Raw genomic sequence first — 23,977 nt, forward strand, 5'->3', positions numbered from 1 at the left:
GGGGCGGGGGGGAGGTTATAAATTGTGTACTACTTCATTTAGAGTTACATTATAATTATTTTAAAGTACAATACTGAACTTTTTTTTCTTTTTTAGTGACCAAAAAACTTTTTTTTTCATAATACGCATCTTGTTGAAAGCAGCAGGCTATTTTAAGGGTCATTTCACATGACCTCAAGTTGGCTGGGGTACATAGTGAATCATATGCCCATTAGAGCTGGTCATGCTACAAGATTGCTCTGCCACACAGCCAATTTTTGGGCTGTAATGAGGTCAATGGGATTAAAAATTACTTGCTAAATTGTGTGCTGAAATTTGCTCTGGCAAGCCATTGGATGCATTCAGTGGTGATAAGACCAAAGTAAAGTTTTGGATCATGCCATGTTATGTCTCAAGTAGTTTGCTTTTTGAGCATTTTTGCAGTGTAATGCAAGATAACATTTAAAAAAACAATTCTCTAATACCCCTTCCCAGTTAGTCCATAATTCCCCCAACCCAATTGCATAAAAGTTACAACTTGTTGGCTTGGATCAGGTAGTCCAAAAAATGATGCTGTCTATAGGAGTTGGTTTATTATATACAGGCAACCTACAGTGCAGATAGCCTGTGCTTCTTCCTGCCCCTCCCCCTGATTCCTAGTTCTCTGGAAAAAAAGAGAAAGGAACCTCACCCTTTCTACATAGTGCTATGAGAGTGAGCCTCAGGCTTTTACTTTTGTTTTAAACTAATTATAGCTTATGGTGACATTCAAACCTGAACAAACTACAAGTTAGTGTTAACTATACAAGACAACTTCAAACCATGGACTATGAAACTAGCTTACTTTCATTAATCATAGATTACTCATAGCATTTCTTTGTGGCCATGCTGGGGAAGATAAAAATGTGCAAGCCCAAGACTTGCTGCAGCTCATCCCCATCATGCTAAACTATGGTTTATCATTATGTGTGAACTAGGTCATTTGTATTGTGAAATAGGGGCCTGTTGTTTTCCTAACGTTTTTGGTGAACTGGTTTCTCAAGTTGAAGAAAAGAACTTGGCTTTTCTGAGGAATTTTAAAGGTGCTAATAGCCACCAAGCACTCTTTCTGAAAGTCAATAGGATTTGAGTGCTTAACTGCAGCTTGCTGTTCTTTGTTAGGAGATTCTTTTAATATATATACTCTGAATTTTGTAACAGTGCCAGATTTCTATGGTGATCAAAACTTGAAAATTGTATGAATCGCCATCTGTTTTAATGCCCTTTGAATCCCCTTTAAAGCATCTGAGTTATGTTGTTGTGCTGTTCTATTTTAGTTCTTACGACGTTGGTAACACAGAATTAGAAGGCATATTTCCAATTCCTCTGGCTTTCAGTCATACATAGATTTAAATCATTTTGTTTCTTGGACACTGTCTGAACTTAGTAACATTTTTCTCTCTATAGCTATGAGTTAATATTTAGGTTCCTAAAAGTAATTTATATCGTTTTTATAAGGCATTTCAGGGCAAAAGATGATTTACAATTCCTTTTCTAATTTTTCTTCCACATTTCTATAAAATAGGTTAATCTTCAAAATTATGATACCCAAAGTCCATCCCACTGAAGCCGTAGGACTTTGTGGGGTTTTGTATAGGCATCTAACTTGTCAAGAGATGGCTTGTAAAGCTTACCTTGGTTTAGTGGTATGAGTTCAAGTCATGGCAAGCCTAGGGCTTGTGTTTTCTCCTCTTCCATGACCATTAGGAGGAAGCTTCCATATATGTTTTTATTAACCACAGTTTAGCATTTTATCTGAACCACAAACTGTGATCAGTCTTAATTGAAGCTAGTGACAACAATCCAACCTCATAACTCATGGTTTGAAGTTGGCTTGTTTCCACTAACCATGGCTAAGACTAACCACAGTTTGTCCAGGTTTGGACCACAACAAGCTGAAGTCTAAATGTGAAATGAAAGTTTCTGAACCCTTCCTCATGGCTGCACCTGAGGATGAGACGTGAGTCTGAAGCTTGCTGTGGTTTGTAATGCTAAACCATGGTTTAGCCATGGTTGAGTGATACATGTGAACATTGCCAATCTATGCTCATGTTTTTTTCAGTAAGTTATGGGTAAGATACCTGTTGCAATTTTCAGTTTCCCAACAGAGAGTGCAGTGGAGGTAGGATGCAGATGGTTATTGGAAGTTAAGATGCTTGCTTTTAATATGGATGGTTAGCTGTAGGTTCTGTCTATTGGCAGCTTATTTCTAGCATGGTACTCAGTGCTGAAGTGGTCTAACTGAACTGCATAACTTGTGCTGTATATTGTACTTAAATATATGCAACTTGTCTTTCCTGAATTTTTGAAGCAGTAGTATAATATTAGTCCTACAGTACCTTACAGACAAAGCTATTGGCTTACAAGGATAATTTGCCCCTCTAAATTGATATATAAGTCAGAAATTGGACTAACGTGGCAGGAAAAAACCATAATGGCACTGCACATACCCTTTTTCATTTAGAAAAGTTTGCAAATACATTACATCCTGACTGGATTGTTCAGTTTTTGAGTGAAGTTTTGCATTAGTTTTATTGTGCACATGGAATATGTTAAGCTGTAGGACCTCCCACAAAAATTTAAATATTAGAGAATGGGGGGGGGGACTAAGCTTCACTATGTGAGGTTAATAATGCTGTAAAAGGGAGATAATTTTTTTAAGTGACTATGCTGGACAAAGAATAAAGTGAGTACAAGTACAATTTAATGTATATTAATCCAAGGTAGTGATTTCTGTTACTATCCGGTCTCTGCATTGGGCTAATCCATTATTACAGTACACTGTGAATGAAAAGATTAAAGCCTCGGCACAGACAAGGGAAGAAATACTTCAACAACCCTGTATGTCTTACAGTGTAAGAGATCACAAGGGTCTAGTGCTATGATGTGATTATGTTCCAAAAACGAACTATTTCTAACACAGAGATTGCATGACCCCCTGCTTTCTTACATTCAGTTACAAAAATACACTTATTCCCATCTGCGTATATGCTGACTACTCTAGCATTGCTTACATAGAACATCAACATTAGTAATGTTAGTAAAATGCTGGTTCTTTGAGTTGCCTTTTAGCAGCTGTGAATTGGCAGCTAGCACCATTGGGACCAGCTGATTGTTCCATAGCCCCACCATGTCTCAGTTGACCACAACATCCAAATCTTTATAATCAGGCACAAAACCATTTTTTAGATTTGGGAGAAGTAAGAGAGAGTTTCTTAGAAAATACTCTATGATTTGGTAACAAATCTTAACATCCACACTAGTATATACATATAAATATGTTTATCCACGTTCAAGAGCTAAAAAACGCCAGGCTCTTCATAACCACAAGTCAGTATTAAAGTAAAGTATTGATACCTATGCAATGTTTTCTGAGAAGAGCCTTTTAATGATCCTTGAACATACAAGTATTTAGTGATTTTGATGATGCTCTTCCTTGGTTTTGAGTGCAGAGTAGTTAGTGCCCTTAGCTAAACAAATGTGAAGAAGCCATAAACGTGGTCCTCTGGACCATTTAAAAACTTGGTTCATTTTAATTTTTTTAAAAACAACAACAACCATTAGTTCTTGTAATTGGTTCTGGTAATAATCATGATTCAACTTGGCATAGAGCCTTATGTTCAATGTCTCATAATTATATTCATGTTTGTACAATTATTTTACACAGTCATGCATTTTATCTCTGTTTTTATTAACTGAATGGTTATTTTGGAAAGAAACTGCAATAAATGTGGGAAGCAGTGGATCTTTCTGATGACAGGAGTAACTAGATTTTGACTTGCAACAAGGCAGAGACATGAGGTGTTGATTATCCTTGAGAGGAGAATTGCAAATAGTGATCGATGAATTCCTGTTGTCTGCTAAATTTATTGCATGTTTCTCCGTATGAAAATAGTTCCAATATAGAATATTTAAGTCTAATACATGTAAAAATTCTTGCCATTCACTTTCATCACGAAAGTGCCTACGGGTGTTGAACTTGTTCTTAGCTGCTGGAACAAAGCTTCAGCAAATGCTTGTGATTTTCCTTAATAAACAAGCACAGCAGGATTGCAACTTCATTGCCACAGAAAATACTAGCAACATTCTTCATAGCATGTTTAGACATCAGCATATTCTGTTGTAACTGTATAGCACGAGAGGACTGATTCAACAAATCTGAGGGATCTTGGCCTTTTCAGGTGAATTTTTTCTTAGTTCTACTACAATGCCACAGTGTTTACCTTAATGTCATTTAATTAGAATTTTGACAAGCTGTCTTGAGTCTGGAAGTCTCTTGTTTCAGGGTCAGTGCAGTTTTAATCATAGTCTAGTGAATTCAGCAGGTAGCAGTTCTGTTTTCCCATAATTTGTGCAGTGTTTCTTGTCCCTGACTCTGTTTTTGTGCAGTTACTCCAGTGGCTCATCCAGTTACATGGATGCTATGCTCTTTATTCTGTGAACTGTTCTGAAGTCAAAGATATTGAGAGAATAAAAAGAGCACAATAAAATAGAGAGGAAAGTGAAAACATTGGCGTGGTAGTCTAATCCAATTGCTGAAAACGAAAACAAGCTGGCATCACATTCAAAGTCTATTCAGTCAGATGAGTCTCACACATCTGGAAGCTGTCAATGTGCTGCCCATTGATGCGGATCTCCATGTCAGTCCTCTTTGAACTTTTAGAGTCTGCAGCTGGAAGTTCTGGGATTGTCTTGTCAAAGTTCTCCATCTTGATCTGATATTCCCCTTTAGCACCTCGAACCAACATGGAGGCAAAATGGTGGTGTAATATGATCTCTGATGGAAGATAGGATGTCCTCCTCTGGCATGTTTCTCCAGTGCCCTCTTGTGTGGCAGAAAGGAAGACTACTAGCTCAAAATGTTGATGAGCCTCCCTTTGCAGGAGAATGGCTAGAGGGCTAGATGGAGTTATGGGATGATAATAGGTTAAAGGAAAGATAAAGAAAGGGCACTCTTCTGAAGTGATGCTGTCTAGATGGAAATCCACACTGGTTTGATGCAACTGACCATTTTCTTGTTCTTCATAAAGAACTGCAGAAATCCGAACACTGGTGAGTGGGCTTGGGCGAGTATTGGCCACTTGGAACATTAGATATGGCTTTCCTTCTTTGTGTGTCACTACAGCGGAATAAGTGAACCGGATGGAGAGAGCTCGATTCTTTGGACGGGCAATTTTTGCTACAAATGCACCTAAATAAAAAGAGAATTTACATATAGATTGTGCGTGTAATTATAGTTTCCTGATTCCCTTTATAGTATATTGAAAGCAAACACAATTAAAGCAAGTTGCACTGTTTTAGGATCACAACATTTATTATTAGCCTAAGTATATCACATTTTTAATTATGGTTCCCACATTATTCAGGTCCATCACATTAATTTCCTAAACCATAAAAATACTTTTTATAGTAAAAAAAATTTAAATCAGGTGTTCATTAAAATATTTGCCACCATCTTTGTGAACTTGAATAATGACATATGCTTTTGACAAAATAAGACCACAGTCTCTGCTTTATGATATAGCATTTCAGGCTAATCGTCTGCTAAGTAATCTCTTAGTAGGTTTATTTTGTTATAAGCTTCATTTATTATATAGCAAATTTTCTTTCAGTAATATAGAACAGTGTTATTTATTAACTCATTTAAAATTATTTTCAATAAAACATAGCAGGGTTTGAAAATTCTCTGATATTCATTGAAAACTTATCAGTAATTCGCTGCAGTCCTAAGCATACTTATGGAAATACTTCATTGAACTATGTAGATGTTCATTTCTTGGTAAAGCTGCTAAGGATTCATCTGTTAGCTTTAAACTATGCAAATGTGTATGGGAAGTTAATTCTACTAACTAATCACACTTTTAAAAATAATGTAAGAAAAGGTTTTTGAACTAAAGCATGCATTTGGGAAGAACTGAATCACCTATTTAGATGTTTAGTACAAGTTGCTATTTAATAATTCTTTTCATACTGTAAAATGGAAATACATCCTCGTCAAAGAACAGTATTTTTCAGAATGCTGAGTGACATAACCCTATCCTTGCTTTCTTGCTGTAGCTTTATGACAAAGCTCTTATTTAAACTATAACATAAAACCCACTAGGTTATGAAATAGTATGTAATTACCTGTGATGAAGGCCTCCAGCATCAGACCCAGTACCATTTGTATAGCAAGTAGGGCAATTGCACTTGGACAGTCTCCACTTGGGAACATTGTGCCGTAACCAATAGTGAGCTGTGTCTCCAGTGAGAAAGAAAAAGCAGCTGTAAAGCTTGTGATATACTTTACACAAATAGTGTGGTTTTCAGGTGGAGAATCATGATCGATCTCCAGATCCCCATTCATTTCTGCTAGTAGGTACCAGAGAACTGCAAAGACAAGCCAGTGGAGGACAAAAGAAGCAGAAAATACCAGCATCATCCATCTCCAGCGCATATCCATAAGGATTCCCCAAGCATCTTTTAGGTATGCCAGGCCTTTCCCATGGGCACCATCCATTTGTAGTGTGCTGTGTCCATCTTTCGTGACCATTCTTGGGTATCGTTGGGCCAGGAGAGGAGCACTAGGTTTGGTGTTGTTGCCTTCTATCACTTCTGTCCTCATCTTCTGAAAATGAAAAGAAACAAAACTGTTGGATGCTTGTTTATCTGTAGTTCAGATGATGTTCAGAGATTCTGACACATTGGCAGTGGACCAGAAGCTACCTGCAGCTAGCCAAGGGGGTCTTTAAACATGCAGTTCTGAGAAAAGTAACTTTGGAGAGCCAGGTTTGCCACTGCTTCCATTGTACGATAATGATTACCTACAAAAATTAATGTTGGATCCTTCTTTGATGATAATTTAGAAACGTAAGCCAAACTTTTTGACTTCTCAGGTTTATTTGTGGGTCTAGTGGTTAGTTTGATAGTGAAGGAGCACAGCAAGTCTTAATTTTCTGAAATTCAGAGGTGTGTTCTGTAACTTTAGCAAATATGTGTTTAATATTTAAGCAAAGCACACTATCAAAGCTATTATTAATATTATAAATGTTCTATATATTCTTTTGGTGGCCATCTGAAGGCTGTCATATCAAATGAAATAAATTAAAATTTCCTCATTATAAGCTTTTGGGGGGTTTTCTACCTAAATATGTTTACTGCTACCAACCATGATATTTTTATCGTCTAGAATTGTGGTACCTGGGATATAGCCTCTTCTGCTGAACATACTCAGGCCACTGCTGTTGTAAAGCTGTATTAAAAAGGGGATAGAGAATAATACGGAAAATATTATGCAATTATATAAGCCGAGAGAAGTCCTGAGGAGAAAAAAAAACATCTCTAAACCCAATTTGCCAAAGGGGAAACGAGTGAGGCTTTTGTTATGTGTCCGTAATCGTGTTTCTAATACTGTAGTGTGGCAGCTTGGGTTCCTGTGGAGTTACAAATATTGAGTATGTCGGAAAATAAAAGATCAATCCCTGTGCTTTTTAGGAGCTTTTCTCTTATAGCAGAAAAAGCTCACAGTTTTAAAATTAACAAACATAAAAGAAAGCAAAATATTCAATCATGGTGTCTCACTATTTACTAGAGACTGGTTGAAATGAAAAATGTGAGAGAAAGGATGCTGGCATATTTGAAAAGAGAGGTTAAACTGGGGTAACTGCTGAATGACATAGTCACAGAGCACCAGATCTGATCTAATATTGATGGTAAAATTGAAACATATTTGGTCCATCTTGTTGCACAATCATTGTGTGTTGTTTGTTTCTAAATGGGATCCAGATATCTTATTTCAAAATAACAACTTCTGGTGGGAGGCTATCACGTTTTCCAGATATTAGACATTAGTATTCCCCTTCAAGAAAAATGCAAAAATGATTGCATTGTAATTTGATACATGCTTACTACAGGCATAGTTATGATAATAAATTTGATTGAAATATATTCTTTACAAATGTGTAAGGTGGCTTCCTTGGGATGGGGTGTATTAAACTGCTTTGAAATTAATTATAATCAAGCAAATAAAAAATGTGTTAAATAAAAAACACACGAATTAGTCATGGGCCAGTCACCAAAAAGTAGTTGCACTGTTTTATAGTACTACAGCACCTAAGATATTTACAATCAGTCAGTTTTGACAAAATGTGGAGTAGAGTTCACTGATTGTGCAGAGCTAATCAGATGCTTATCTCCTGCATATGTTGTACTTGGCGACTCCGTTTTTGCTGTTTTGCTAAGCTTGCACATGAGTCATTATAATGGTTTTTATTGTTATGTTCCTGATATTATGCCATGCCTGTGTCTCAAGTTGATTAGAGACTTTATGTAGCAAGTGACTAACAAGTAAAAATTATTATTATTATTGATGATGATGATGATGATAAATGAAAAAATCATGCAATCTACAGTATAGAACTGCTATCCCCTCAACAGAAACATTTTAAGCTTAAACGTACAGCAAAAGTAAGTTGAAGTCTCATGGATTGAACAAGATGTGTCTTGTAAGTCACAATTAGGATTTGGAGCACTGGTGAACAAAGCCATGACTAATTGATAAAGCTGATGGGGCAATGAAAAATGCTAGTAATAATACTTAGCCTGTATGTAGTGGTTTATTTAGACTTTTCAGAAGTGTTCCACATACATTATTGTAATTGTCTTTGTAGGCTATAAAATAGGTCAGTATTTCTATTACAATTCTGCTTGTAGGGACCTGAAGCTTTGTTCACCGGAGAGGTAACTTTTGATCTGTGGGTTGGTTCCATGATCCACAGTTCTGTCTCTTCACCCTCATGCTGTACTAGCAAAACATATTGACAGTAAGTAGTATTCAGCTAAATTTTATTCAGAGTAGACCTATTGAAATCAGTGGCTCTAAATCATGTTCATAATTTCAATGGGTCTGCTCTGATTAAAACTAAGTTGAATACCAGTGCCTCAGTTTCATTTCAGCATAAAATGAGCTCTCATATTAAAGAGAGATTTTTCCCTTCAATTTGGGAAAAATTCCACACCGTCATTTCATTCTGTTAAGTCATATGAGCACTTCAAGTAAAATGGCTGTTCTGATAGTGTATCGGAAAATTGTATTAGTGAAGTCATCATATTTTATTTCTGCCAATGAAATATAAATATAAGCACAATGTCTCTATAAAGTACATAGCCCATTAAAACACAGGTAACTGAGGCTCGTAGTTTGCAAGTGGCTAGAGTTCAACAAAGTATTCATTTTGAAAATGAATGAAAATGATGAGAAAAATACCATTTTGAAATGAAAGCAAACAATCCTAATGTCATGCTAAACATGCAAGTTTATATTATGGGTTCAAGCCAGTCCATTGCATGTGTGGTGCCCAGAGCGATCACCAGAGGAATAACATGAACTCCAAGATTGCATCCTTTGATCTAGTGGAAGGGTTGAGTGTGACTGTGATGTGGCAGGTGTACACATGCCTTGTATTCCATGTAACAGGCTGCTGAGCTGCCTGCATATGTCCGTACCTCATTAGAGGAGGTAGGGCCTGCGTCAAAAATAACATTTTTTTGAAATACAGACCTATGAATTGATTCTTTATCCTACTGTGATAGTAATGCTGACAGTTTCAACTTTTTTAAACAAAGATGTTTTATACATGGTTTGTTGGAAGGTGATGCTTGGTATTTGATAGAAGTATTAAACCTACCATAGGCACTAAATTGCCTTTGGTGAGAATTTATTTTTTAAGATTTGGTAGTTATATATTTATATTTTGCATATTTAAGTGTTTCTGTTTTTATAACTAGCAATATGGTAAATAAAACACATTTTTTAAAAATTAAAGGAAGGAACAGCATAATTGGGCCCTGTGTAAGAATTCTGGACTTTAAAATTTTGTTAATAGTAATCTTTGTTAACAGCTGAATGAAAGCAACCTTAACTTGGCATCCAACATCTTCATTATATAGATTTCATTATACATTGAAAGCATACCTCTTTACCTTGGCCTTTGACAACTGAGGTGTTTTTAGGACCCACCCTATTCTTTTGAAGGTAATTTTTTAAAACTGATTTTAATATTGTATTTTTATATTGCTGTAACCCACCTTGGGACTTTATAGTGAAGAATGTTTAAGGAATCTAAATAATAATAACGCATAATAATTATTACTAAAATAGTGATATTCTGCCTGACCCATGTTCATTAATTTTCATTTTGTATGCGGAATGCACTTTTGAGCTAAGAGTTCCACTCCGTACCTGATCAACTACAATTGAAGCACACAAAAATTGCTATTTGCCTTGCTGGGCTTGGATTCCAGTGCACTAGGTAAAGACAGGGACAAGGAACTTCAAAGGATTATCTACCGGGAAAGTTGGAAAAAGGACTATACTGCTAATACACCTCCACAGACAAGAAAAACAGATGACTTGTTCCTCTTCAAACATTCCTTTTTATTTATTGTTTCCAGGAGGTAGTCATATGCAAAAGCTGCAAGAGCTGTCTGTTTTGGAACATTGTTTTATATAAACTTAACACACCTTCGTTACATCCTGTATAGTTTACTGTAACGTGCTCTATGTGGGGCTGCCTTTCGAAAAGTGCTCAGAACCTGACTAGCCTAAAGAGCTGCACGCCAGGGAGCATAAGCCTTACTTGTTACAATAGCTCCACTGGCTACACCAGTCTTTTTCCAGGCACAATTCAAAGTCCAATTTATGACCTATGCAGCTTAGCTCAGGCTATCTGAAGGACTATATGGGAGAGGGCCTTCTTGGTAGCTGCTCCAAAACTTTGGAACTCCTTTCCTAGAGAAAGGAGTTGTTTTAAAGCCAGCAGGCAAATACTGTTTTATTCCAACAGGCTTTGGGGAACTGGTTGTTTTTAAAGGAAATGGCTTTGAATAGCCCTGTCCTGTTTTTACTATCTCAAAATGCTTTAACTTGTCATTACAGGAAAAGTGCTTCAGTTATGTATCATTTTGTTGCCCAATTCTGCATATTTTCTAGTTCTAGTACCCTTTTTTAGATGGGGTAACCAAAACTGTAGAGTCCTTCAAATGTGTCTGCAGTGTAGATTTATAAAGGACCATTCTGACCATTTTATATGCAATATCTTTCCTAGTAATCTCTAGAATGGAATTTTCCATTTTTGTCTTTGCCACTTCATAGATATATTAATGAAATAATCAACTATGACTTCAGTATACTGGAGTATTTCAACCAGTTTGGATACTTGTAGTTCTGAAACATGTGGAGTTCTGTCTTCCCAAGAATGCAACCATGTTGTGCTCAGAAATTTATAGGCATAATCAGCTACTTAAAGGCAGTAGTTGTCTAAATGCTACAAAGAGGACTTAGAATAAAGTATGCCTGGATTTCCCCTTTTTCTTAACGTTATTGTTTAGTGGGTTTGCTCTGCCCTATACTCTGCTTTAGACATTTAAGAGAATTTCTAATATTAATTTTGAAGTGATATGTGTTTATGTGCAAATTGATAGACCTGCAAGTTGATGTTGTTTTTTAAAAAAATTGAAAATTCTACAAGCTGTACGTGTGCAGTGGTTTGAACAAAGTTCAGAAATCAACAAATGAAGAATAGTGGATTACTAATTCATTGCCTTCTCTCTGTAACCTTGTTTAAATATTTAGAATCACTGAATCTGGGGAGAAATTATAGTGGGGAGAATTATATAAGTATTCCTAACTTTAATACATTGGATATACCTGGAGTTATGACTTCTCAAGTGTGCAGCTGTAGAGCTGTGATGCTATCTCCAGCAAATGTATCCAGAACTCAGTGAGTTAAAAATAAAACTTTTTTCACAAAGACTTCTGCACTATACTTTCAGCTTAGCAAACCATTATACTTCCATATGTGCCTATTAAAGGACACTGTACCACTTATTTGCTTACTCTAAAAATAAGACACACACCCCCCGTCAAGTTCTATACATAGTTCATACGCTTCTGCATTTGGTGAAAATTTTTGAGAATCTCAACTTCTAATTAACAATTAGAAAATAACTCCTCTTGTCCAGTGGTAACCAATGTAATGCCCTCCAGATGCTGTTGGTCTACAGCTATGTTGGCTGGGCTTCATTAAAGCGGTAGTCAAACAACTTCTGGTGGTCAGGCACCCAGTTGGCTACCCTTGCTTTTGTCCTTGAGTTCATGAAGATGGGTTTGAAAACAGGTTGATAGTATCTATACAAGACATCAGATATTTATGGACATAGAGCTTCTGTGTTCCACTTGACTGCATTCACCAACTTCATGGCTTCTGGTCACTTTTCTTTGACCTATACACTCTGTTGCCTACCGTTTACTGCTCCCCCCTCCCCTTACTGCAAACCATTTCTAGAAAATGCATGTTTTCCAAGCACTTGGATTTGGAGTTTAAATGTGTAAATTGAAAATATTTATTCATTTGTATAACTGAGCAAAAATGTATTTCAGTGTTGCAGATTTTTTTGTCCCTTTGGCTTTCTCTGCTTTGTTACAAGAGCAGTTAAGACGTAGATGTATGTAAAGATTCAAGGACTCTCCTATTCAATTAAATTTTTCACATGACTCTTAATACCAACAAGCATTGCTTAAAAGTGATATTTGGCAATTGTTACTACATTTGTGTTTTACTACTGTAACCCACCCTGGGACCTAAGGGTGAAGGGTGGGTACTATATAAACCAGCAATAATCAAATGTATTTAAATTTTCCACACTACATTTTTGCTAAGTAGATACACTTTCTTTAGCATTTAAGTATGTATCTTAAATTATATATTTGTTATATAAGTTTAACACCCCATGATAGATAGGTAGATATTCTCCTAATTGATAGTCATTGTAATAATGGCACCTTCAATTTAAGTCAGATTGCTTATAAAATCTGTAGTAGTTTTGACATCCAGCTCACTTCAGAAAATTTACTTTGGTACCTGTTTGTAACAGTGAATAGTGCATTAATTCCTCTAGAAAATATTGCCATTTGATGTGAATAAGGTATTCTAAAACTACTGCTGAATATCATAGTCATTCTCTCCATAGATGTTCTAACAGAGTATTAATATAAAGGCTTTGAAATTGAATTCACTTGCAAAAGTTTAAAGCCATAAATTATATCACTTAGAATTTGTAAAAGATAACATGCTGCACTAGTCTGAAGAAACAGTGTTAGGTGCTGCTCATTGCAGCTGTGCAGTTTGCCATTTGCTTGGAGCGGACTTCCCCAATGTTGTGCCCTCCAGATGCTCTGGACCACCCCTCACATCAGCCATAGCAGTGCCAGCTAGGGCTGACAGATGTCCAAAACATCTGGAGAGCACCAGGTTGGGGAAGGCTGCTCTAGAGCAAGTAACAGTTGTTTCAAGGAAGCAACCAAAGGGGTACTGCCCACTGCCAACCCCCCCCCCCATCATTTCTGATGTCAAGCAGTTTTGCCATGGTGCTCCTCAAGAACAGGTTCCTGTTCAAACTCTTCTTAAAGCTTGCAGGAAGTGTTGAGTGTGTGTACTCTCGCCAATATAGCAGGTCTGTCGTTAGGCAGGCGGCAAATGTTGAAAGCATGGTGTATAGTTATGTGTGTGCCTTGCGACCTCTAAGCTACGCTGCTGCTCTCAGGTAATGCCCCCCCCCCATTGCAGGTATCCAACGGCAGTCTTGTTGACTTCTATACATGGAATGTGCAGGAGTTTGTGTGTGTGTGTGTGTGATCTTGCAATTTGTCTTGCGCCTCAAAATGAGTATTGGCAAAAATAGTGAAGGGTTAAGTGTAACCTAGCTGCAAAGTGAAGAAATAAGTGAAGGTATGTTAAACCTGAATAGGTTGATACATGTGCCTTTGGATTTAAAACACAAATGTGATACATTTGAATAGTATCAATGAAATAAAAATGGTATTCTTTTCACATTTTGTTATGTACTGATTTTTTTTCATTGAATAGACTATTTATAATTTTCCCTGGAAGTTTAAAACTATTCCCCAGATAACATTACCATGCAAGAAATATCCTAATTCTTCACAACAATCATTTGTCCCCTTAAATAGGATCTTCCATGTGTAGGAGATAAAATAGCTTTGGGCAAACAAGTAATCTTAATGTAGGTAGCAATCAGGTGTTTCTTAAACACTGACATTGTGTAAGACAAATGAAGAAACTTGTTCGATAAGTTTGTTTATATGGTTAGAAACCAATAAAATTTAAATTTGCTTTATGACATAACATTTAATTTCTATTCAAATGGATATTCTGTGGTGAGCAACCAGAAAACCTCTGTGTCTAATCAAAAGAATCACTCAAATGATTTTTTAAATAATTGAATTTAAGTGGAAGTTTCTTTACACTGCTACACAAATTGCTAGCAAATTACTTACCATCTATCAGTCATGCTTTATATAAGTTAAAGCAATAACATATTTTTTCAAAACTTTTAAACAGAAAGATGAGATATTGCTGGAACCTGGAATTGAATTTAAAACTCTAGTCATCTACATTACTATTAAAAACAACAACTACATCTCCAGGAATAAGTACACACTCAGTCTTCAATATCTGACTGGTCACAGGATGATTACCTTTTTGAAGAAATACTCTTTTAGAATTGCACAGCTAAGATCTGCTTCATGCCTTTTATTAAAAGCTAAAGAGCCACGCAAGATGCTGAAGTTACTTCCAGGGACCTCCTATACAGAACTGTTCCTTATGGAAATTGGTTCTGGAAGTTGTCAGTGGGCAATATTAGTTTGGAAAACAATCTCCTTTGAGAAAGTCTTACAATATTTGAAGTTGGTATTTCAATTGATATTTTTTCAAAACAGGACTGTCTAAATCCTCCCAAACTCCATTTTTGTTTTTGAAAGTCTAAAACCACAAAGCAGGAAATATTAATGTAAAAAAGTGATGCTATGTTAGCATCATGTACTTACCAGTGTGTTTGTAGTTTTTATCTACCTGGCAGGGAAAGGGAGGAAGGCGGATGTCCTGGATATTGAAAACGAACCAAACTATCTTGTATCTGTATATAGTGATCCCAAGGAAGAAAAAAATCTTTTGACAACTAGTTTGGAAGGATGTTTGTTCAAAATGGGCTTACGGGTCTCATTCCACAGTTTATAATGTGGGGGGTTGGCTTTCATATGAAGCTGATGTGATTGGTCATTCAGTCTGCAGGGGGGCCAATTAGCTGTGGTCATGTGGAAAAGAATGCTGATTTGTTCGAGCTTTCTTTCCCCAACACATACCCTAGCAGCTGTGGAGAAATCCACACGAACTTACTTGGAGAAAGGGGTGCATTTTTTATCTTAATCAGGATGGAGTTTTTAGGTTTGCATAATCTTACTTAAAGGTTTTACTTGGAGGTTCAAAGGAATGAAATTCCTCAGGACTGTTTTCCATTCAAGTTTTCTTGTGGTAGCTATTTAGAGTTCACAATTTCTTTGATATTTTATTTTAACCAAAACCAGGCAGTTTGAGGTGAAGGTGTGCTTTCTGTTTCACTTTTCTCTTTTTAGGTTTTTTGTACCATGTGGTGCACAGGATATCGGTATCATAGAGATCAAGGTTGCTACTTAGTTTTACATAGTTTACATAGTTGCAACCAACTTTTAGATGCAAGACCTGTAACTTTACTGCGTCTCTTATTTTGCCTCTACTGTTAAGTCAGCATTGCTCATAGGATTGTATTTAGATTACGTCAAATAATATTATGTAGGATATTGCTGCATGTAACATGGTTATGACCAAAAAGAGATGTTTACATTATGCTGTGTCAAATTAGATTTAAATGTAACAGCTGACTAATAAAAACGAGCCGAAAAGAGGCCCATAATGTCTACCTTTCGGAATCACTTGCATGATCTGTGAGGGTAGCTTTGTAGTGCAGTTCAGCATTTCACATTTTTCCTTAGCTGCTGATGTGAGGACTTTGATCGAACGTCAGACCTAAGAGGATCTGAGAAACAAAGGCTGTGATTGTTTGCAGTAAAAGTACTGAAGACCTGCTGTGAAAATTATTAATGTAGACCAATATAATGCTACTTAGAAACTAAAATCTCCCTCATGTTTTTTTCTTTAAAAAAACTCTCCACAAAATACAAAACATTAATTCTTCATTTCATTAGCAGAGAACCTTGTAATACATGTTGAGGCACAGCACCTTAAAATTGAAACATGTGTTTGTGACCTTCATGGGTATGGGGACAAGGGGATACTTTTCACTCAGTAAAGCATGGTGCCTTTTCTTTTTACTATAAGAAACATTGACAGATAATGATATACAAATACTTTCATACTTTTAATGTATTTTTAATCTTTGTTGGAAGCCGCCCAGAGTGGCTTGGGAAACCCAGCCAGATGGGCGGGGTACAAATAATAAATTACTATTACTATTACTATACTAACATCTTAAAATAAAAACTGGATTCACCATATATTAGAAGTATGTGTGTTCCTGATACACCCCTTTAAACTGCCTCAGAAATGCAATTTTCAGTGCAGATTGGAGTGGCGAGTAGTAATATTACAATGCAGGTAAGAAGCTGTTCTGCCATATCTGTAAAGGTTAGTGGCATATATACATACTGCCTGTACCCTAAAAATGATGACCAGTGATTTCTTAAGTCACTTTGTGTGTGGTCATGATTCAAGGTTGTGCAGTGATTTTCTTTCTCTCTTTCACAGTATTGTAAGCTGTCTTGTACTCGAGGGACTTTGGTTTAGAAACTATGTAGCCAACAATTAAAAGTTATTTGAAGGATCCTGAAAACGGACACTAAATTAAACTTATTTTTATAATAGAAATGTGTGTGAGAGTGAGTGAGTGTGTCTTAGTGTCTTATAGAAAGATTGTTGACACTGTTATTTGCTATTCTAGTAAAAAATTTCTCAATAAACAAGTTCTCAGAAGATTGTATTCCAGAACACCACTTTAGTACTTTGAAGTCAGTCCCTTTTAAAACTTCAAATTACATAGCTGTAGACTCTGTTGGCTGGATGTCTTTGTTGTATCTGAACTTTTCCATAAACACCATTGCTGGCTTGGGGTCAGACATGGAATGCAGGTGCCCTTTCACTGCTCCTTCTCCTCAGGAAGTCCAGTCAATTAGTTTGAGGCAAAGCCACAGATCTTTTTCTTTTTCCTTTTCATCCTGGGAAATCATGGCCAAACACCGACCTCCACACCAAGTAACTTAAACCAAGTGAAATGAACATGCTAGGGGTATAAGCTACGTTCCTCGTTAGAATACTTTAGACTTTGACGTATGTGTGTACTAATGTTGACTGAGCGACTATTTACTTCTTCATTTTTAATAACTTCAGAACGTAATATACCTGGGTCTGTTCTTAGTTGGATTTGAAACATAATTTCATCCAGTTCTGTGTTTTTTCTTTTCAGTACCCTTAAGCTTTGAAATATGTTGTTGCCTGTTGACAAACACACCCGTGTTGTTTCACAGTTAATAGCCTTAGATTCAGAAGTAAATTCAGTGTGGCTTTCTCTCTAGTGAGCATGCTAGAACTACAACCTTAATTATGGATATTCTATGATTTCCTCCTGGCATTGTGGGGTCATTGGGTTGGGCTTAGGCTCCTCCACTGATAATGAAATCAGGAGGAAAAAACTCTTTGGGACAGTCACTTTCACTAGTGCCCCCATTTCCTCTACTTCTGCCAGGCTGTTATTTTTCTTCTTTTACCTTTTGTCACCATTTTCTTAGAGAACGTGCCCCCCCCTCCTTTAATCAGCTGCCTCACACCCTTTCCTACTCTCCTTTTTGTGGCTTTCTGTACCTTTTCAGAAATACAAAAACCTGAGAAATTTATCTCCACTTTACTATCATCCTTCCTTCTGACTGCTCTTTCTCAGGCAGGGACATTAATAAAGCCATTGAGCACCCAATTACTTTTCAACTTCGCGCCACCTGATATTCGTGGGCTGTGGCATTCCAGCCCAACGTTGCTGACGGGGCCAATTTTATGCTGTTTGGAGAGGATGCCCTCAAGGATATCCTGATCAAACTAAAGATAAGTGGAAGGCAAAGATACTGGTGACAACCAATCTTCCAACCAGTCCTTTCAGAACTACCTTTCCCCGGGGCAAGGAAGAAACTACAGACAGAAGTCCTCCTGGAACAGCAGTGATATTCACCCAGGCAGCAGAACACAAGATATCTCCCTCCAACACCTACAGAAATAATCACCAGCAGAACCAATGATGCTACTCTGCCCCAAGTCAGGGATCCTCTACAAGCCTTCTTCAACTCTTGGTGTCAGATTACTACAGACCACTGGATTCTCAATACTATATCACATGGATACATGATAGAACGTCTGGCACCCCTAAACTGGTTCCTCCCATCCCTGATCCTCCAACAGTCCAGTCAAGTAACAGGTGATATGTAATTGTGTACAGCATTGTATCAACATGTCAGCTATCGAACCAGTCCCCCTGAGAGGAATTATTCAATGACATATACTTAATATTATCTGTAGTGCCATGGCCAGATCACTTCCTGATGCAACTGGACTTCTCTGTGACCCTTCCCCTCTGCAGGGATGTAGGGCCAATTTGAATGATTTGCTACCACCACTTAATGGATCCAAATAGCTTCCAGAGAGTGGTAGAGACATCTTATCCCATGTTGATGGCTTCTCCACTGGAATGCAGAGTTAAGCAGGGCTATCAACCGTCTGGCTCCAAAGCACCCTCTCTAATTGCATGCAAAAATTCTGCAGTGGTTTCTTGTACTCCACCAGTGGGCCATCACACACATTCCACATCACCACATCAAAATGCCACCAAAAGTGTGGGTAGTGATGAAGTGGGCATCTAGCAGAAACTTGCAGAAGGGCACATCTTTTCATGACTCTTACCTCATAGTGGTCACCACAGATGACAGCCTCTACATTTGGGGTCTCACTGTGAGGGACAGATAATCCATGCCCAAAAGTCTCCAGAGGAAGCTGAACACTTGGCTGGAGCAGCCCACCTGGCTCTGATGCACTTTTCTCCACACCTACACATCAAACGTGCTCCTACGCATGGGCAACTCCAACTTGAAATCCTACCTCAACAAGCAGGGGATCACCAAATCCTGGGATCTCCAAGTTGAAATGTTCCACCTCATGCAGCGACCGAAACACCACCTCCTCAGCCTCACATTGGAACACATATCCGGATAGGCTGGAATCTCTGGTTTTCCAGCACAGTATTTTCCACCATCTTATGTTCTCGCTTATCCATCCACTCTAAGAATATACAAAACCACATGGAAGATCTTCCTGAAGCAATGCAAAGCAACGGTACTGGATCTTTTTGCATTCCTCCAAAATGGCCTCGGCAAAAGTCTAAAACGCAACACTCTGATGAAACATCAGGCGGCTGCTGTTTCTTCCTCAAACACGCCACCTCTTCCAGCTCTCACTCCCTAATGAAATGCTTCCCACAAGGAACAATCCTACAGTGTTCCCTAGATGCCCACCACTTCCCTTCTTGGTACCTTCACAAAGTGCTGTCCACCCTTCAGAAACTTCCATTTGAGCCGCTGAAGGAAGTACTTCTCAACATTGAAAGGTCTTACAGTGGAACCTCGTGTTACAGACTCCGTTAACCCAGAAATAGTACCTTGGGTTAAGAACTTTACTTCAGGATGAGAACAGAAATTGTGCGGCAGCAGGAGGCCCCATTAGCTAAAGTGGTACCTCAGGTTAAGAACGGTTTCAGGTTAAGAACAGACCTCCGGAACAAATTAAGTTCTTAACCTGAGGTAACACTGTATTTCTAATAGCAGTAACTTCGGCTTGATGGGTCTCTGAATTGGTCACCCTGTCTATAGCTAGACATCTCTCTATCTTCCACAAGCACAAAGTGGTTCTTAGAAAGAACCCCTCCTTTCTCCACAAGGTACTTTCCAGCTTCCATATTCAGCAGGAACTTGATCCTTTCCACCTTCTGCCCCAACCCCTCTCACCTATTAGAGAAGACATGGCACTCATTTGATGTCCAATGAGCTCTTAAAGTGTATATTACCAGGACTGAAGAGATCAGACAATCAGAAACCCTGTTCATTTCCTTCCACCCTAACTCACTGGGCAAAAAGGTTAACCCTTCCACCTTATCCAGATAAGACCTCTATAGCCTACAACTTGGTGAATTGTATCTCACCCTACAAATTTGACTGCCCACTCTACCGGGGTTGAGTCCCCCTAGTGAACATTTGTAAGACAGCCACATGGGTATCTCCCAGTGCATTCATGATGTGTCTCCATTGAAGCTGCCTTTGGCCGCAGCACCCTACAACAGGCTTTCTACATTCATTTGTCCTTTCAGCTGGGATGTGCCTGATTGGGTACACTTTGATATGTTCCAGCGCAGTGACCCCATGATGCTAGGAGGAAACAGTACAATTGGTACTCTCCCAAAGTAGATTTCGACTGGCATTGTGGGGTCACTGGGGCTTTCCATAATATGGGACGCAATATCTTCTACCTGACGGCATTTTAGCCACCTTGTTTACTTTGGGAACATGGGCAACTTTGTGTTGCTTTCTCTGATGATTGTTCAAGCTTGGTGAGTTCACAAACTGATTGGGAGCCATCCACGCCCCAAAGGGTTTTTCCTCCTTCCTTTGTCATCAGGAGAGGGGCCAAAGCCCAACCCTATGACCCCCATGCTGCCAGTCAAAATCTACCCTTTGGGTGAATATCGGTTGTACTTTTTAGGAAGGACGTGATTGAATAGAATGTAAAATTATCCTAGTTTGTTCACAAATGACAATCATTTCTTTAAGCATCATTATGACAATTGTTTTTTTGGATGAAACAGTTATTTTAATTCTCTGTTATTTGAAATTAATGACTATGAAGGTTTTAATGCTAGTCATCTGGCACTGGTCATTATTATTTTATTGCTGTTGACCCAAATGTAAATTTTAGAGATTCTGCTTGTAGGTTTTAACTATTCCAGGGTAAATAGAAGACCATGTTGAATTACATTTTAAAGATGATAAATAGAACATTTTTACTGAGTTGGATTATGCAGTACTTAAGAACACCTCCCATACAAACAACAACAGAATGCTTGTGCCATTGTAAACTTTGATGTGACCAGGAATAGTGCCTTGATACCTCTGAACTATGGTAAAGCAATCTCTCATTGAACATCAGGTGGCATCTAACTGTTTATGCAAACTTTGCAGATGCTCTTCCATCGCTTGTTGCAAATTGAACTTTTGACTTTCTTAAATGGTTACAGCTGTTTTGTAAATCTCCTTTTTGAAGTCTGAAATCCTTCATTTGTTTTTTAGCCCACAAAAACTGTAAGAAGAGCTTAAAGAAAAGCATTTATCATTATAAGAAAAGTAAAGCAATATATATTTGTTCTAGTTTTCTTTCACCTGAGCATCTTATGACTTAAATTGCATAAGGTCTGAACTCTATTCCAGGTGCCCTTCACAATGACTGTTACATACTTGCATATTTATTTGCTTGCAGTGAGACCAAACTTTGAGGATGCTGGAATCGTAGCAGCAGGAAGGAAGCATGAATTTATACGCTCTGAGAGCGAGAACTGGCGCATCTTCAGGGAAGAGCAAAATGGTGAAGATGATGATGGAGGTTGGCGGCTGGCTGGTTCGCGAAGGGATGGTGAGAGATGGCGCCCTCATAGTCCAGGTGAGAGGAAATATGGAAAAGTGCAGCACGGACTGGTCAGAGGCAGCAAGCCAGCAATGTCTGGAAGGAAAACTTCCTAAAACAATATTTGAAAGGCTTGTTCTATGATGGCAAAATCGTTTTTAGTTTTATAAATGGGTTGTTTTGTTTAACCCACTATTTCCAGAATGTCTAGAAAAAAGCAGCTCTTCTTACCTGCTCTGATTTCTTTTCCACCAAACGGCGCTTCCTTTAGTGATCACTCTGAATCATGAGGCTGAAGTTCTGTCATATGCTTCCAGCTACTTGTATAGAAATGGAAAAACTGTTTGTCATGGAGAATACAGCATTGTGTGTCTTCCTGACGTCAGACATAACTGATAAATGCACAATAAAGCAGCAGTGTGTCTAACTTTGACAGTATTGAAACAGCTGAACCAGCACCACATGATCAGATGTGAAGATTTTACTTAGGGACAAGTACTTGCAGTTCATTTAGTATTTTCTTGTTTAGCATATGAAGAACAACAAGCTAATAAAATTTTTGTTCTCAATAAGTCCATCTGTCTTTTGACAGAAGTCCCGAGGCTGAAATATCATTGGGTAATTTCTTCTACTTTAAAGGAAGTGTAGAGAAACGCCGCATTGTGTAGAATACTGAGGGTTTTTCTGTAGTTGCTCTTTAATTTAGATATAGCTGTTTTAGGATAACACTTACTCATTGTCATTTGTGTAATGGAATATTCTCGATCAAAGAGGTGGGCGTTGCAGTAGTCTCAGGTGGAATCCATTATTGCACAAACAGACTTCTACATACAGCAGGACTTTATATTTCTCTCCTCCCCCCCCCCCCAAAAAAAAAATCTGCTTGAGAGGCCTCCCTATCTCAAGAGACTTCCCAAACTCCTGATTTTGGAGAGCATATGGAAGACTTTTGGGGTTAGTGAGGAGAGGAAAATGAAGTCACACAAAACAGTATTGGGCTGCAACCCTCAGTTCCTTACTGGTTGGTCAAAGTATTGTTCTTTCTCTGTGTGTACAGAGAGAGGGAGGCTTTAATTAATTAATTAAACAGCTTTTAATCTGCTGTGCAACCCAGAGAGGCTTACAAAGTAAGTAAAACAGTCCCTGTCCTCAGATTTGCCATCTGAAAGGCATGACACACAAGGAAAAAGGAATACAGAGAGGAAGAGAAGAAAGCAATCTGAGGCACCAGTTCTTAAAGGTTACAGTTCTTTTAATGATTGCTGGGATGGAAACAGTACAGTTAGCCTGATAGAATGGCTGCTGTTAGATGACAGCGGAGGGAGAGTCAAAGGCAGCTGGTCTCTCAGCAGAGGTAATAGAACAACCCTACTTCTCTCCTCTCCTTTTGCTCTGCAGGCTTGATGCCCTATCAGCTACACCCAAGACTTTTGATTCCAATAGCCATTTCTAGCAGGATGACAAATAGTATCCTGTATCTAGTATAACCAATTTAGCCAAAATAAGTGGCTTATGCCAAGCCACATTTGAAGATCACCACATTTCAAGCCCCAGTATCGCTCACACCTACTTGCTTGGAAATGCTTCACCTCTCCCAGGTTGTAGAAAGGTGCATCAACACCTGCTGGTGCCTGCCTGCCTCATTCTCATGCAGGCACAGTTGCACAGCCCTTAGAAACAAGCTGGTTGGCTACAAATCCTTTCCCAGAATTATAGTGCTAGCAGGCCACTTCACCATAGTGACATACAAAACAAGGGCAGATTAAATAAATAGAATTAATTACCACAGATTACAAACTACACTCCAAACTCCAGAATGGAGGATTGTCAGCTAGCAGTCAGAGGGTGAAGGCAAGCAGTTTTGAAGATGCTTTAGGACTGATGGAGTTAGTAGAATAGATGCTGCCTGTGACCTCAAAGAGAAGCATAAAAATATGGTAATCCCCATAAAGTGGTACTTGTCTGGATTCATAGAACCGCATAGAATGGTCTTACTAGCAAAGGCTGCCCCCCTGTGGCTGAACAGATTGTGAGGCTGCTATTCACAAAGATTGTGAGGCTGCCCTGGGATTAACTCATAGTTAAATTGTTTTTGTTCTTTTAAGCCCACTTGCATGGAGTTGGGTTGTACAGTCCTTTACATTAATAATATAGCTCAAAGTGACAGTGGTTTAAGGGGGAAATAGTGATGATATATTTATAAAATGCGTGTTTCAAGGTGTACCATAAGCTGTAGTGGCGTTCTGAAGTGCTGTCACTTTGTCCTCTCTTTTCCCTATCCTCTTTTCCTCTATCCCTTTCTCCTTCCAAACAAGTTCTTGCCCTATGGGACTCTTTTGTAAAGTTACTTTCCCGCCCCCTTA

General features: G+C 38.2%; 2 protein-coding genes across 14 annotated transcripts in view; one reads left to right on the plus strand and one right to left on the minus strand.

Moving 5' to 3' along the window:
• The window catches only part of GIGYF2 (GRB10 interacting GYF protein 2), a 69,045-nt gene that overhangs the window by 23,735 nt on the left and 21,333 nt on the right, over window positions 1-23,977 (plus strand). For all 4 annotated transcript variants that reach the window (XM_083443189.1, XM_083443186.1, XM_083443188.1 and 1 more), the window contains exon 8: window positions 21,471-21,650. In XM_083443189.1, coding sequence (XP_083299315.1) covers window positions 21,471-21,650 — 180 coding nt within the window. The remainder of the gene's footprint in view (window positions 1-21,470; window positions 21,651-23,977) is intronic.
• KCNJ13 (potassium inwardly rectifying channel subfamily J member 13) lies at window positions 658-23,965 on the minus strand. Of its 10 annotated transcripts, XM_083443350.1 has the most exons (5): window positions 21,846-23,965; window positions 14,906-14,994; window positions 7,198-7,249; window positions 6,145-6,625; window positions 658-5,209 (listed from the first exon to the last, which is right to left on the minus strand). In XM_083443350.1, the coding sequence occupies exons 4-5, from the start codon at window positions 6,620-6,622 to the stop codon at window positions 4,590-4,592; spliced, it is 1,098 nt and encodes a 365-aa protein (XP_083299476.1). In that variant the 5' UTR covers window positions 6,623-6,625; window positions 7,198-7,249; window positions 14,906-14,994; window positions 21,846-23,965; the 3' UTR covers window positions 658-4,589. The 10 variants fall into 10 exon arrangements, with proteins under 10 accessions (XP_083299476.1, XP_083299482.1, XP_083299473.1 ...); XM_083443356.1 differs by lacking the exon at window positions 14,906-14,994 and having other exon boundaries at window positions 6,145-6,622; XM_083443347.1 differs by lacking the exon at window positions 14,906-14,994.

The sequence above is a fragment of the Podarcis tiliguerta genome, assembly GCF_965153285.1.
Source record: "Podarcis tiliguerta genome assembly, chromosome: 5".
Classification (NCBI taxonomy): Eukaryota; Metazoa; Chordata; class Lepidosauria; order Squamata; family Lacertidae; genus Podarcis; species Podarcis tiliguerta.

What these genes read in the sequence shown, in the direction of transcription:
- KCNJ13 (XM_083443354.1), bottom strand. Translation starts at nt 6,622, where the DNA reads ATGAGGACAGAAGTGATAGAAGGCAACAACACCAAACCTAGTGCTCCT. An exon ending in GCTGGAGGCCTTCATCACAG is followed by an intron (nt 5,210 to 6,144) that starts GTAATTACATAC and finishes CTTTTTATTTAG; the next exon opens with GTGCATTTGTAGCAAAAATT.